Here is a 13,738-nt window from a genome sequence, read left to right as displayed (position 1 = left end):
AGTAATCAAAAACCCTGAAGCCCTGTTTGGTATTTCCCAGTGTAACAGGTACAGCCAGCTGACAATGCCCTAGAAGGCCAGGAGATTTGCTCGCTCCCGACGTGTTTAAATTAAACATAAGCTAAAATCCTTTAGCTAGCTGAATCAGCTCCAATCTATAACTTAATCTTGCACAGGCAGTTTTATCTGGTTAGAAATCTGGAAAGTACCAATCTAACTTAGATCTTCTAGCCAAGTCCATATCAAACACCAGGTTAGAGTGCTTTTCCAGTTGAAAATATAAATCAAAATCCAGTCAGTTTAAACATCACTGTCAGATCACCCGCAACTGCTGAGACAATGTATGAATTTATTTGCCTTGGGTAATTATTTCACTACCTACAGTTATTAAGAAAGGTGCTGTGTATATGCTTTTCTTGAACAACAGATAGATGCTGGGGTGTGGACGTGGGTCTGTGGGGGTGTAAAGACTCACAGGCAGCAGCAGAGCTCCTCTTGCCAGACAACTGCATTGCCCTGCTGCCCAGCCAGACATCTCCCAGTAATGGGGTATCAGCCTGCGTGTGCACTAACACCTCTCCTTGTTTTCCCCAACCAGGGGGTGATCTTGAGTCTTTTTCATATTCTGTTATTTTCCATAGATCTTTCCAGCTTTATATCTGTCTTAAGTGTCCCTGCAACCTCTCCCACTTGGATCAAATGAACAGGCAATCATGCTGTCTGAACCTACACCATTTTTCTCTAGGAACTAGGCTATAAAAACAATTTTGTCAATGTTTTCCCTCCTCTTCTGTTGCACAGGACATGAACGTAAATCGAAGAGAATTCTACTTCAGAACAACACTGCTTATGATCAAAGCACTGGCAAGCAGACAAAACAAACACAGGACTGCCTCTAATTTTACCATCTACAGCATTCCCACATAAAGCTGGAAAAATAGATTATATACTTTTGCACAAAATTTGACTCATTACAAATATTCCTTTAACTGCTACATACTGCCTCCCCAAGAAACCCTAAAAATCTAAATCTGAAGCTTTCTTCAGACTTCATTGTTCCACACTCTTTTTCTTTGGAAGTAAAAAGCTATCATTTGGACTATATGTTGTAGTCAAACTACTAGTTATTGTTCCTACAACTAGTCATTGTATTGGTATCACTACCTCTTCAGGGCAGTTACAAGCCCGTTACTAAATGTTGCTGTGACCCACACACCCTTCCACACTACTGCCCTGACAGAAGTGATAAAACGTTCTGGGAATCATAGATTTACAGAAGCACCACTGAAACTTGTTTCTTGAAAGCCAAAAATAAAAACCAAGTATTCTTAAATGCAGTAGCGTTTTTAAGATACCTGTCCAGAATTTTTCTGATTGATAAGCTGGTCTCCTGCTATAAGGGAATCCCAATTTTGTTGTCGTATTAGTTCTTTAACCTCTTCATTAGGAATGTCTATTCGATAATTAAAGTCACCACACCAAAAGATATAGTCATGGGAAAATAGCATCCTTCCCTGTAAAAGACAAGCACACACTGAAGTTAAAAACAATAAAGTGACAGAAATTTACTAGTTACAGGTGCAGTTCATTTTTTTTTGTGTGTTTGTTTTTGTCTTGTATTTTAATTATAAAATATGCATCATTTCTAGCTGATGAGGACAACTGAAGTATGTGTTAGTATTTAGCATGCATATGGTTAGAACCACATAGCCAAGGGTGTGGTATTCACACATCCACGATATGAAGGAAGAAATAACATTTATGTTGTTTGCATTTCTAAAGAAACATGAATCATCTGAATTGGATTCCAAAAATTCCTCTTCCTTCTGCACCAGTTTTAGAAGTTTGCTCCAAGATGATGACTGCTACCTGTATCACAAATAAGTTACAAAGGAGAACAACAAAACATTATCCTGCATTTCTCTAGTACAATACCCTGACAAACTGCAAATTGAAGCCTTTATTATTCAGATTAAATTGAAGACTACAGCTACACAAATTTTTCAGTTCATTCAGTTACATAAAATTTTCAAGGCTGGGAAGAGACAGAAAGGCTCTTTTAGTTTAAAGAAAACCTAGGGTTTAAAGTGAGAACTTTTACTTTGTTTTGATTTTTCCATTGTCCTTAAGTAGATCTGCCCAGAGCAGATACACTGACAGATTAAAACAACAGCACTTAGGAAACAGTTTCTGGAAACCCTAAAAATAAAACACTTTCAAGAAAAGCTGAAACAGGACCATGGTGAAAAATTTAGAAAAAAGAAACCTTGCAAAATCAGGTATCAGATATCCTGTACAGCGCCACAGGGCTAACAAAGGATATTTTGACTGTGCAATTTAAGACAGCTTCAAGGCTCAAGCAAGCATTTTGTTGCAGTGTTAAGATCACCAAATATTTATTTGGTTTCTGATAACCCCTTATGAGAATAAACTACAGAACTGTATGATCTAATTTGACAAAAATGAATTAATGAGAACTTAAAATGAGTTAACAAAAAAAAAATCATTCTTATGTGAAAATAGTGCAGAAAATAGTGCTGTTTCCTATGGTTATTTTTCCCCCCTCATATTTGATTAGCTTCAGTATCTACAGAAGTTCTACCATTTATCAGGAACCTAGAAAGCCTCTTTCCTATGCTAAATCCTTGATGCAAGTGAATTTATGCTTCATCTCTCCTATCAGTCACTGCAGTGGAAAGGTCAGTCCTTTTTCCAGTCATCTACTTTAATAAAAATTATGGGAACTTAATTATCTCTGAGACCTCTAACCCAAGGAAATTTAATTTCTGCAGGCATCTGGAGAGGGGAGAAAAATAAATAAATCTTTTGGATGACACTGCTGGAGCTCAAGGGATTTAATCTCTCATTTCTGAAGGAATTTGAACACTTGCTTACCATTGGAAAACTGAGCTTGCGAGCTATTTCTGCAAAGTCTTCATTTCTCTCTTTAACTTGTGATTGTCCTGCAGCAAAATGGCTGCAGACAAAGCAAAGACTGGATGTATGAAACAACATCCGAATTGCTACTGCACCTTTGTTACCAGTGGCTCCTCCCATGCCAGTCTTTACAGTATCAACAGCGACGTCCCTAAAAGAGTTAAACAACTATTAAACCTTTGAACACAACGGCACAGAAGTCAACAGCTTTAAGTCTGCCTGAGAAGTGCTGTATCACTGGGTGCTTTGTAAAGCAACCAAAGGATAACAGCATGGCATTATCTTGGGGATATGACATTTTCACATTGTTCTTTCAGCAGGAAGGCCACTGAACCGTTCTAAAAAGATGCTAACAGTTATCAAGCAAGCAATGATGTAACACCTCAGCTTTTCAAGCCTTCTGCGCAACTGATACAGCATTTAAAAACTACAATACAAGAATTTAAGCAACTAGTTCCCCAGAAGACAGAACGGCTCTTTTGGAGCCCAACCTCCTTCTTAGCACTCTTGGCTATTATTTTGCAATACCCACTAACCTGCAGGTGACCCAGCCTGGGCACAGCTGTGCATTCACTGACCTGATAAAGGGAGCGTGCTGGGGTCTGATGAACACAAACAGGCAGACGCCCACTAACTGCTCGGAAGCCAGCAGCACATACTTGTAATCCCTTGATATAGTCTTCTGCAGTTCAGCAGCCCAGAGCTTCTGATTCGTTGTGCTAGCCGTGGGATTAAAAATGCCAGTTTTAAAACATAAGAAATTAAGCAGGTATCAAAAGTGTTGATCTAGTTGAATGATGTTCACACAGTAACCTTAACCAAACACTGGGGATGTAAGTCAAAGCCAAGCTATGAATGATGCACTTCTGAAGCTAAAATAGAGGAGCAAAACCAAAGAATTTTTCTCAGGAGTTACCTCCCGGCCTAGAGCTCAGTTAATTTTGGAAAACAGAGATGTCTGTGGTCTTAGATCAAGAAGAAACTTCCTTGAAGACATAAAAGTATGGTTTTCAGAGCTAGCATTGGATGTACATGAAAAATAACAGATCTGAAAGCAGTGCTAACTAGACAGTGTGAAATTAGGGGATGACACAAACTGCCACTTTATCCTCAGGACAAAAGCCTGTGCAAAGGCTAAAAGTACAATAGGCTTTAGATTCTTTTTCCAATGAATTAAAGCTTGACAAATGCCACAAAACTTGCAGAACAGGCAGACAAAACAACCAACAAAGCGAATACAATCCCAGGATTACACCCAGACTTCATCACTAGTATTACCCTGCACTGGTAAAAGTGTATTTGCATACCCCACAGAGGGGAAAAAATATATATATTACCACTCCATGGTAATATCTATATGTAATGTATGGGATAATAGAGCTAAATACAAACTAGAAACAGATCAAATTATGATCAAATTTTACTTCTTCTCTTAATAACAGTGAAAACTGATAGTATGGAAGGATATACTTGTTTTATAAAGATCAGAATCTGATGGAAGACATTACACAAAGGCACACTGACAATACATGCTTTTGGAAGGAAAAAAAGCATGGTGGCTCGCTGTTCTCAGCGGTAGGAAGGCACAGAGACTGCAGAACACTACCATCAGAGAGAAATTCCTTCGAAGTGTTAAGTGAGGGAAAAAGTTAAGCTACTGAAGGTGCAATCCAAAACATAGCCAAGTACTGACTGTTTGGATCCTGGAGATTACATTGTAAGTAATGTTAAGTGGTCACAGCTTTGCAATGGAAAGCTGAGAAAACGTCTGCTGTCCTGGCGTAGAAACCAGCAGAGAGAACTGGAATACAGTCAAAAAATAGTATAGAATAACCCCAACAATTACAATTAAAAAGAGAATAAATAAATAACATTTTACTCAAAAAATGTGGTTATGTAGACATTTTATCACCTACCTTGCATTCACAATGTTTCCTGCATTTAACTCCACCATTTCTTCAAATCCAATGGCAAATATGTCTACAGGCTTGCTTCTTCGATCTGCATTTAAATATTGAAAAAGCTATTTGTTGTTTACAATTAACTTCAGAACCAAGGCCTCAAATACATATTAATGTTCATGACCTAATTAAGAAAATCAGAGTTTTCAAGGAAAAAGGACAGAATACAAATCCTACCTTGGAATTCATGAATACCAGCTATGTTTGGTGCGTCTAGAAGCCAGTCAGTGAGGGTCTGATTTTTAAAGGCAATGCTTCGAAACTGCTTCCCCCCGTTGACATTCCATGTCCCAACGCAGACTCTAACTTTTTTCGGTTTTGCATACTTATAAAAGTTTTCACACATGCTCTTTAGCACTTTTACAGATGCTGCAAAAACATTTGAAGATATGTTATTTTTTATATATTTTTTTTTCCAGAAAATTTGGCAATGACATCTTCCCTTAAAAAAAAAAAAAAAAAAGAGGCAATAAATCCATGCATAGACATACAGAAAGTTAAACTGTGAAAGCCAAGATGGATGCAGCATTTTGCCAGGGAAAGTACGTTTGCAGATGTATTATTTGCCTAAGTAGGATACTGACTGAATTAAAGATGGTAGAAATTTGTTCAAAATAGATATATATTTACATATAGTAATATAAATATAGTAATATATATTTAATATATAGTAAGATATATATACACATCAAATTAAAACAGTTTCTCTTCTATAAATATCTACCATTCTCTCACCTATCTGTGACTCTCTATGGAGACTGTTATTTTTAATACTTGCCTGCACAGATTTCTGTCTCATTTTCATGGATTGCATTTATGAAATTCAATCTCCATTAAAAAAAAAAAAAAACACAACAATTTACAGATATTTTAATTTTTAGAAATGTAAAAGAGACTGATGTAAATACATTTACTAAAATAGATAAGTTAAATTACCATATCAGAGTATGTTCTTTTTAAACCACAAATCTGAATTATATATATATTTTTTAGCTCAGTTGAATTCCTGAAGCTCTACTTTAATGAAGGAAGCAAGCTAGGACTCAAACCAATTAAACTAATTTCTGTGCCTTGTTTTTATCTGCCAGATGGGAAAAAGAATAATGACCTATTTGTAAATATCTGGGCATTGTGAGAAGGAGGAAAAAAAGATTATTCAATGCTCAGACACTGGAATTACAAAAATTTTTGAAGACCCTTCATAGATTAGCTGCATAATATATGGATATAGATATTTCCTCAAAGAGATCTGATTTATTTTTTTAATTATGCTTTTTTCTTTCATCTGAATGGGAAAAAAAAAAAACATCAAGTGTAAACACTATCATTTGCATTGTCCTTACCCAAGTAATAGCAGTTTACCTACTTTTAAGTCTCCCATGGTTATAATTCTATTAGAATCAGGGAAACTCTATTAGGTGTAATTCTTCCCTCCACTGCATGGTGCCTTGCAAATGATTGCAAAATGATTTTCATTCAAATCCCCAAATAGGATAATGATGAACCTGGGTTTCTGTCATCTTTTTAGTTATTCTTTTTATATTTACCACCTTTAAATTTGCTCCAGAATCTTGGCTATCCAATTAAAACAAAAATCAGGTATTCTCTAGCCCTAATGGTTTTAAAACAAACTGGAACCAATAGAAGAAAATACAGTGTATTTGTTGTTTGTGATCAATTTCTGTGAACTGATCATATACCTGTATACTTATATATGGGGCAATTGCATACAAAAGCCAATGAATTGAGTGGTGTCTTCTTGGGGGTACTGCAAGCAGATCATGCTTGGATCACTCCATTTATTTCCTTATCATAATCCAGGAAATGAAAACACTGAGGATCCAACAGAACACCTTATGCCTGAAGAGGAGAGCCACACACTGAGTCTACAACTGGATGAATCTACACGCTGAGCAACAGTCAAGTCAACAAGGCCATAAAATGCTAGAAAAACCTCTGAGACTCAAAACACAGAAACCACCCCAGCACCTGACCACTGAAGAGAAACCAATCCAAGAAATGTAGCCAGGATGCATGCAGGTACCCAAATCAGCCAAAAGATGAGCTTTAGAATCCAAAATAATATCACTGGCAAGTTTTGAAGACCTGCACAGATTGCTTTTATCTTAATCAGTGTACTGCAAAGACCAGAGTTTTGGACTTCTATTCTGTTCACTTCAGCCCCTCTTCCTTTTGGTGTAACCTTCAGCTTAAATAGTTGATCCAAATAATTCATACCTCCTTCCAAGAAGGAATGAATTATTGCTTACTTAACTGCTGGCCCTGTAACAAGCCCCTAATGTGAAAAATCTTACCAGAATAGAATCTAACTTTTTAAGTGACTGGACAACATGCTAGTTACAAACATTAAATTGACACCTTGAAAGCAGAAAGATTTTCCAAAAACACTCATTTTCCAAAATATTGATTGAGCCAATAGTTTTTAAGAGCTCCTTAACTTCCCACATACATTATTTTACTACACACTTCTAGCTGTTTATCTGGTTGACAAAAAATTGTCTCGCTCTACAACATTACAACCCCAATCAATTGAATTTTAGGTTATTTTGAAACAAATATATTTTAACCTGTGTTCATACTGGGCAGGCATATATTTGAAAATCATTTCTACAAGAGGAATAATAATTTAAAATCCTTGGTGGGATATTCTATACAACTGAATTTGACTGAACTCTGGCTACAACATCCAAAATACTGTAGGTATTTTTCAGCACATACAGTCTGTATCTGGATGAAGCCCAATGTGAAATGTTACCTCAGTAAGTTAAAAAAATAAATAAATAAAATTGACATTTGTGACTTAATGAGTTATAAACTAGGTTGATATAGTCTACATGGTAACACCAAAAATGACAATGTCACTATGTGTTTCAATGATCAGCAAATATGGACAAAACGCAAATGAATCAATTAATTTCAGGTGTGTGTGTTACCAGTGCCTCTGATTTCATTATTTAACTACTCAATAAAAGTAGGTATTAAAAAAAAAAAAGAGAGAGAGAAAGAGCAAAGCTGAGACAAATGTAAAGGGAATAAACATTTAATGTTCAAAAATACAGATTACAGCTGAGCTGGTTCTAGAAGAAAAAAAGCTTCAAACACTTCAGATGTATCTGAGCAAAAAATCTAGTCAACAACAAATCTTAAGAGTTTTTTCCAAGGATCCTCACCAATTCATCTGCAGTACCTGAGCATGCCAGTACACGGGATACTGTGAAGAACCCCACAATTCCCTTAAAATGGGAGAACAGTCTGAACAACTATTAGTAGCTTCCTTTTTTCTTTCTCTCCTCCTCTCCCTTTATGCTCCCATATATTAAGTATGTAGTTTTTCTCCTCATCTCGAAACTAAGCATCTCATCTAGTTTCACTACTTCTGCAAAGTAGTAAAAATGAACCCTATATTAAGACAATAGTTCAGAAACCTGTTTAAATTTTCTCAGCACATAGTAAAATCTGAACATACAAGCATCAAGAATACTTCATTTTAACTAATGGTTTATGGGAGCAAGGAGATGAAACGTTGAACAGCTGACGAGTACTCTTAAGTCTTCCCTAAAAAGATGTAACATGTATAAATCTACATGAAGTTGCTCCATTTGAGGAAACAGTTTAAGTTGCAACAAAAAGGAGAACTTCTGTTAAGGATAAGAAACTTCCGACATCAAAGTTCAGAAGCACGACAAGAACTAGGAGTCTTCAAAAGCTACTTAAAATGCACAGATCTTTCACGTCATTTTCCTCTATCTAGCTCATCTCTGTGCATTCTTACCATCAGCACTTCTTCATGGCTATGGTATTGCTGAATACCAACGTCTCATTTTAAGCCCAACGTCTGTCTCATCTTAAGCCCATCAAACAGAGCTCAAAGGTATCACCGTCATGTCTCAAAGCAGAAGATTATTCTTCCCTTCTCCAGGCCTTCTAGTCGCTGAGAAATTTACCTAAATGCTCTAAGACTTTCGTGTTGCATGCAGAGGTAGCCATATCTCAGTAGCTTTGACGGTACTTTTGCTCCACAAGAAAACAAGTGTCAGCATATTATTTTAAATCATTCCTGTAAAGCATTAGCCTTTGCTGGGACACGATTACAAAATCAGTCAGTCTCATGCAAGAACAAACGTAAGGCCTTCTAATGGCCAAGTCAATGAAGTTACAGATTGTACTAAAGAAATTTCACCTGATATCCTAAATTAAACATTCTGACAGAACAAAAATACAGAAGCTCCCAAACTTAATTTAAAAAGCAAATTCCTCTACAGTGAGAATAAAGCCTTTGCAAAAATAAGAACAAAAACTACAAGGAAAAAAAAAAAAACACAAAGTATTGGCTGTCTCTTTTCATAATTTACAGCCAAGCATAATTGCAATCTTTTTTATTTCTTGTATTTTCACTTCTCTTGTATTAAAGAACCTGTCTCAGATTAAGGAATTTTGTGGCAGATGAACGCCAGGCCCAAACAGTACCAGGAAAACGTGAGCCCGCAACCAAATATTATGCAAATAGGCATAAGATAAAAGAGAAGAAGAGCTGCTCAGATATTTACAGCTTAATTTTCTATACTATACCTGATTGTAATGATTGCTCTGAAACTACGGATGCAGTAAGAAGGAAACAAGAAAAAGATTAGTCAAATACACAATTAAAATAAAGAGAGAGAACATGCTACAATATATGATTTACTACATGTAAGTGTTCAGATCAGTTAAAACACATCATCTATGTTGTAAAATCTAGAGCTTCACAACAGTTTTAACAAAGTCCCCTTTCCTGCTCTGCTAGTAGTAGATTTAGGTATATTGAAGCATCTCTCTAGTTAATTCCCACCTAGTAGGCAACACAAAGACACTACATTCAGTGAAGAGAAACTCATGGTCCTCAGCTGACAGGAGCTGCAAACATTGAAAGAATAGTTTGCGTTCACAGAGAAAGTGAGAATTAAACAAGAAAGACTTTCAGCTAGTTTTGAGGCAAGGTGGATTTAGCAGGTTTCAGATACAGGAAAAGTTACAATAACATGAAACCTTGTGGTAAAGTGAGAGGAAAACAGCCTGATTCCATGCAGTAATAAATCCATTCCCGCAAGATGAATACTACAATTGGGCAAGGTGGGTTTTTTTGTTTTTTTTTTTTATGCCACAGATTTGCACTGAAGCTCTAACACATTTTTCTCATTCTAGGTTAGAAAGTGTCTAGGAGAAAGGTTAAAAAAATGGAAAAGTCAAGAATGTTATTCATCCCTAAAAATTATAACAACCCAGCACTTAGAATATTCTTACCTGGAATGCTGGGAAGAAGATTCAAGCTTAAGCTTCTTCCTTGCCCAAGAACTAGCTCCTTTCTCTCTTACATCTCAGGGGAGTACTCTAAGCACAGCCCTACACCAAGACTACTTGCTGCTTTCCTGCCTGTCACAGCTCCAGAAGGATGGGACACAACTAGGCACTCCTGGAAACCTTGCAGGCTATGCCTGTTTGGAAATGCAGGTTTCTGTGGCTCACTGCCCCATTCCGATCAGGTGAGCTAGATCGAGGTAGTCAGACCCTCCAAATCCCACATGACTGTGCCTAAGCAGAAGTCCAAATTGAAATCTCTCTCCGATTTAGATGCAGAATTTCACCCACAGCCTGACAAACTTTGGTGGTACACACATTCCTGGGAAAGGCTTCTTACACAAAAAATAATTTTGTGACAGAAACTCATTCACTAGGAATTTTCTCATAGCTCCTGTTATCTGAAATTTTCTTCCATAAGCTCCTTGGTAGAAGAAACCAGAATGATGACAAACACTAGCCCTCTTGAGCTTGTGAAAAGAATAAATGCTTTGCATCTAGTTTAACACCACAATGAGAAGTTCTTCATTGACATAACGGATCAAGATAAGGAAAACCTTTATCAAAAAAAGAGACATTTTTAAAATAGAACAGAACATTTTTTCCCCTAAAATTCAGCAAGTAATTGTCGTGGTTAACACTTGCTATAAATGGATTTGAAGAACTGAACAAACCATAGCTCACATGCATCTACTGTACAGTTCAGACAAGTACGCTCCACAAATATTTACCTATTACACCACAGGTACGAACAAAATACAACCAGTAAAGAAACGACTGCAGCATGTTAGTTCGGTAGTATTAGTAAAGCAGAAGTATCTTTTTATCTTTTAATAAGCCAACAGAATATAAAATAGCATTTACACTTTCCAATACTGCTTTGAAAACAGACTCCATACAGCTTTCTTATATTAAATAGTTATGAGACAGATTAAAATCCTGAAAGACACATACCGCGTAAACTGCTGGTGGTTAAGAGAGCCCGTGCTTTATCTGCTAAATCACTATTTAGGGTATTTCCCAATAACAAAACATCAATGGCCTCCTGCTTGGAGCTATCAAAAAAGTTATTTTGAATCGTTCTGGTCACAGAACGAGCACCATCCTTCAGCTTTCCAGCCTGTTAGGGAGGAATACGTATAAAATATTTTATGTTGGACATTGCTCATAAAAAACATTGGCAATATTCATTAACATTTTTGTAAACTGCAATAATGATTTTAATATCTAAGGCAATTTCCTTCCTTTGGTGTTAAATAAAAGTCTCCTGAGCTTACTGTACTACATCTGCTTTTTTTCCTCAAATGCTAAACAACATGCTAATACCTTCAAGACATATCTAAGAACCAGATTGTTCCAGTTTAAATTATTTGAACTAAGCAAAATACTGCAAGAAGGGGAATAACAGTTTTTCCTAAACCCTTAGTCTTCAAAAATTAAATTGATATAATGCCATGTTTAGACCATGATACGGGATTTTGGGCGTTTCCCCAAATAGTGAGATGAAGAAGCACTTGAGTCCAAATGTCACGATACATGAACATGTATGCATATATGCACATACGAGCATATTAGTTCAGAATTTACGTTCTGAAATATCCGTGTTACAAAAGGGATAGCTTCCATTTATTAAGACTCCTTAGCTTTTTAAAATAACATGCAAGCCTCATGCAGTATCCCAGAAGGAACATATTCACTAATCTATAGCTACATTTGTACCAAGGCACTGTCATTGCACACACAGTGGCACAACAGAACAGTGCTCTGAAAGAGCAGCGTCTTAAAACAGCTCAGCAAGAATCTCCAAGAGGTACTGGTACTACATGGGTCAGACATCTAGAGGATAACGTAATCAACATGCCATGCAGTCTCCTACTTGATTCAAAAACCAGCAGTGTTAACCTGTGTACAGAGCACTGACAATGACTTCCCAGGCACAAAGACATTTTCTTGATTACATGGCTTAGAGTGTTTTAGGCACACGAGTGTATTTTGCCTGCAAAGCACACATAAACACATGCTATTGCATGTGCATGAAATGCAGACCATAATCCATCAGGGATGCTGCATGGTATTATATTATTATAAAAAATGCTCTAAGTTTACAGCTTGCATCGTTCAAGACGGTCTCTTAAATGCACATAGGAAAAAAAACAAAAATTTAAACTACAAACCCAACCCATAATTTAGTTTAATTAACTGTACTATATAACAAGAAGAGAAACTACTCTTTTGTCAAGGATAAGTAGTAGCAAATTCACAGCATGATTTTGTAAGATAATGTGAATGAAGTGTTGGGGAGCATACTATTGCAATAGAATTTTAATAGGATGCTGCTCGCTTTCTGTCAGACAATGTATAACTGAATACATGATCCAAAAACACACTCACCATTCACATATCAGGCAATTAATTGAAAGGAACCCAGAGAAAGCAAAAGAAAGAGTAGGTAAGGAGTTAGATGTAATTAGTATTAGAATTCTTAAAGGTTTGTTTTTCAGCATAGAAATGTACATTAACACATTTAAGGTTAAAATATTTTTTTCTCCTCTCCTAAATTTCCGTATTTTTACTTCTAACTACTCTTGGACTTTGAAGAATCTAACTGGCGAGCAAGAAATGGAAGAACTTCAAACACGAAACTTTGCATTTAAGAAATAACAACTTAAAAACTACTTTTTAAATATATTAGCAGAATGCTCTTGAAGATACGAACTAGTGACCTGGTCAAGTTGCACTGGAAGAACAGAAGAACTGTATGGCTTTGCAAGTACTAAAGATCCTTCTTGGACACAGACTTTTATCAGGGACACTGTGTTTGAATTATGACACTTGGTACTCATTAACAGCTGCACCAGGACAGGGATCCCTAGCACAGCAATTGACTCTTCTGTATTATTTCAAAAACAGCAGAGGAAATATACTCTGCATTTTACACATTAAAAAATTAAGTGTAAATACAATAAATGCATTTTACAAAGTAACAATTTAAAGTAGTCCAATGAATGTCAGGAACATACTAATTCAAGAGAAGAAACAAGTGAGGTTGAATGAGAAAGGAGAAGAGGAAACACCCAAAAAAAAAAAAAAAAAATACTTACTGTAGTTTTCTCGAGGGTCTGGGTGACATTTTTGTAAGAAAATAAGTCTAAACACTTTTAACTAAATTCCACTCCATACAAAAATAGAAGCAATTACCAAGTGAGAAGGTCTTGTATGCACCAAGTAAGGGCAGAGTCAGAAAAGAGCTTTACTTGTTTTCTTTTTTAATGTAGCTTACTGTGATGCCTTGTACTTGGGCAGAGAAGGACCCTGATATGGTTTGAAAGAACAAGTGATGGGAAAAAAAGTCAACTATGAGTACATAGTATATATATACAAATGAAGCGAACAGAGATCATGGAATGAGAAGCATTGTATTCTAGAATACAATTTGTATGAAAAAAATTCTTGAAGGAACTAAGGGCAAAAATTACTATGGCTCA

The 13,738-nt window shown here is 36.2% G+C and overlaps 1 protein-coding gene across 12 annotated transcripts in view; it reads right to left on the bottom strand.

Moving 5' to 3' along the window:
• SYNJ1 (synaptojanin 1) overlaps positions 1 to 13,738 on the bottom strand; it is a 63,213-nt gene that overhangs the window by 25,238 nt on the left and 24,237 nt on the right. For 9 of the 12 annotated variants that reach the window (XM_068689176.1, XM_068689227.1, XM_068689218.1 and 6 more), the window contains exons 12-18: positions 11,208 to 11,373; positions 9,489 to 9,512; positions 5,076 to 5,267; positions 4,854 to 4,938; positions 3,516 to 3,656; positions 2,896 to 3,088; positions 1,356 to 1,514 (exon numbers count right to left, since the gene is read on the bottom strand). In XM_068689176.1, coding sequence (XP_068545277.1) covers positions 1,356 to 1,514; positions 2,896 to 3,088; positions 3,516 to 3,656; positions 4,854 to 4,938; positions 5,076 to 5,267; positions 9,489 to 9,512; positions 11,208 to 11,373 — 960 coding nt within the window. The remainder of the gene's footprint in view (positions 1 to 1,355; positions 1,515 to 2,895; positions 3,089 to 3,515; positions 3,657 to 4,853; positions 4,939 to 5,075; positions 5,268 to 9,488; positions 9,513 to 11,207; positions 11,374 to 13,738) is intronic. The other 3 variants (XM_068689209.1, XM_068689252.1, XM_068689206.1) reach the window with 2 other exon arrangements.

This window comes from Anas acuta, chromosome 1 (assembly GCF_963932015.1).
Source record: "Anas acuta chromosome 1, bAnaAcu1.1, whole genome shotgun sequence".
Taxonomy (NCBI): domain Eukaryota; kingdom Metazoa; phylum Chordata; class Aves; order Anseriformes; family Anatidae; genus Anas; species Anas acuta.
This window is presented reverse-complemented; position numbering and strand designations above follow the sequence as displayed.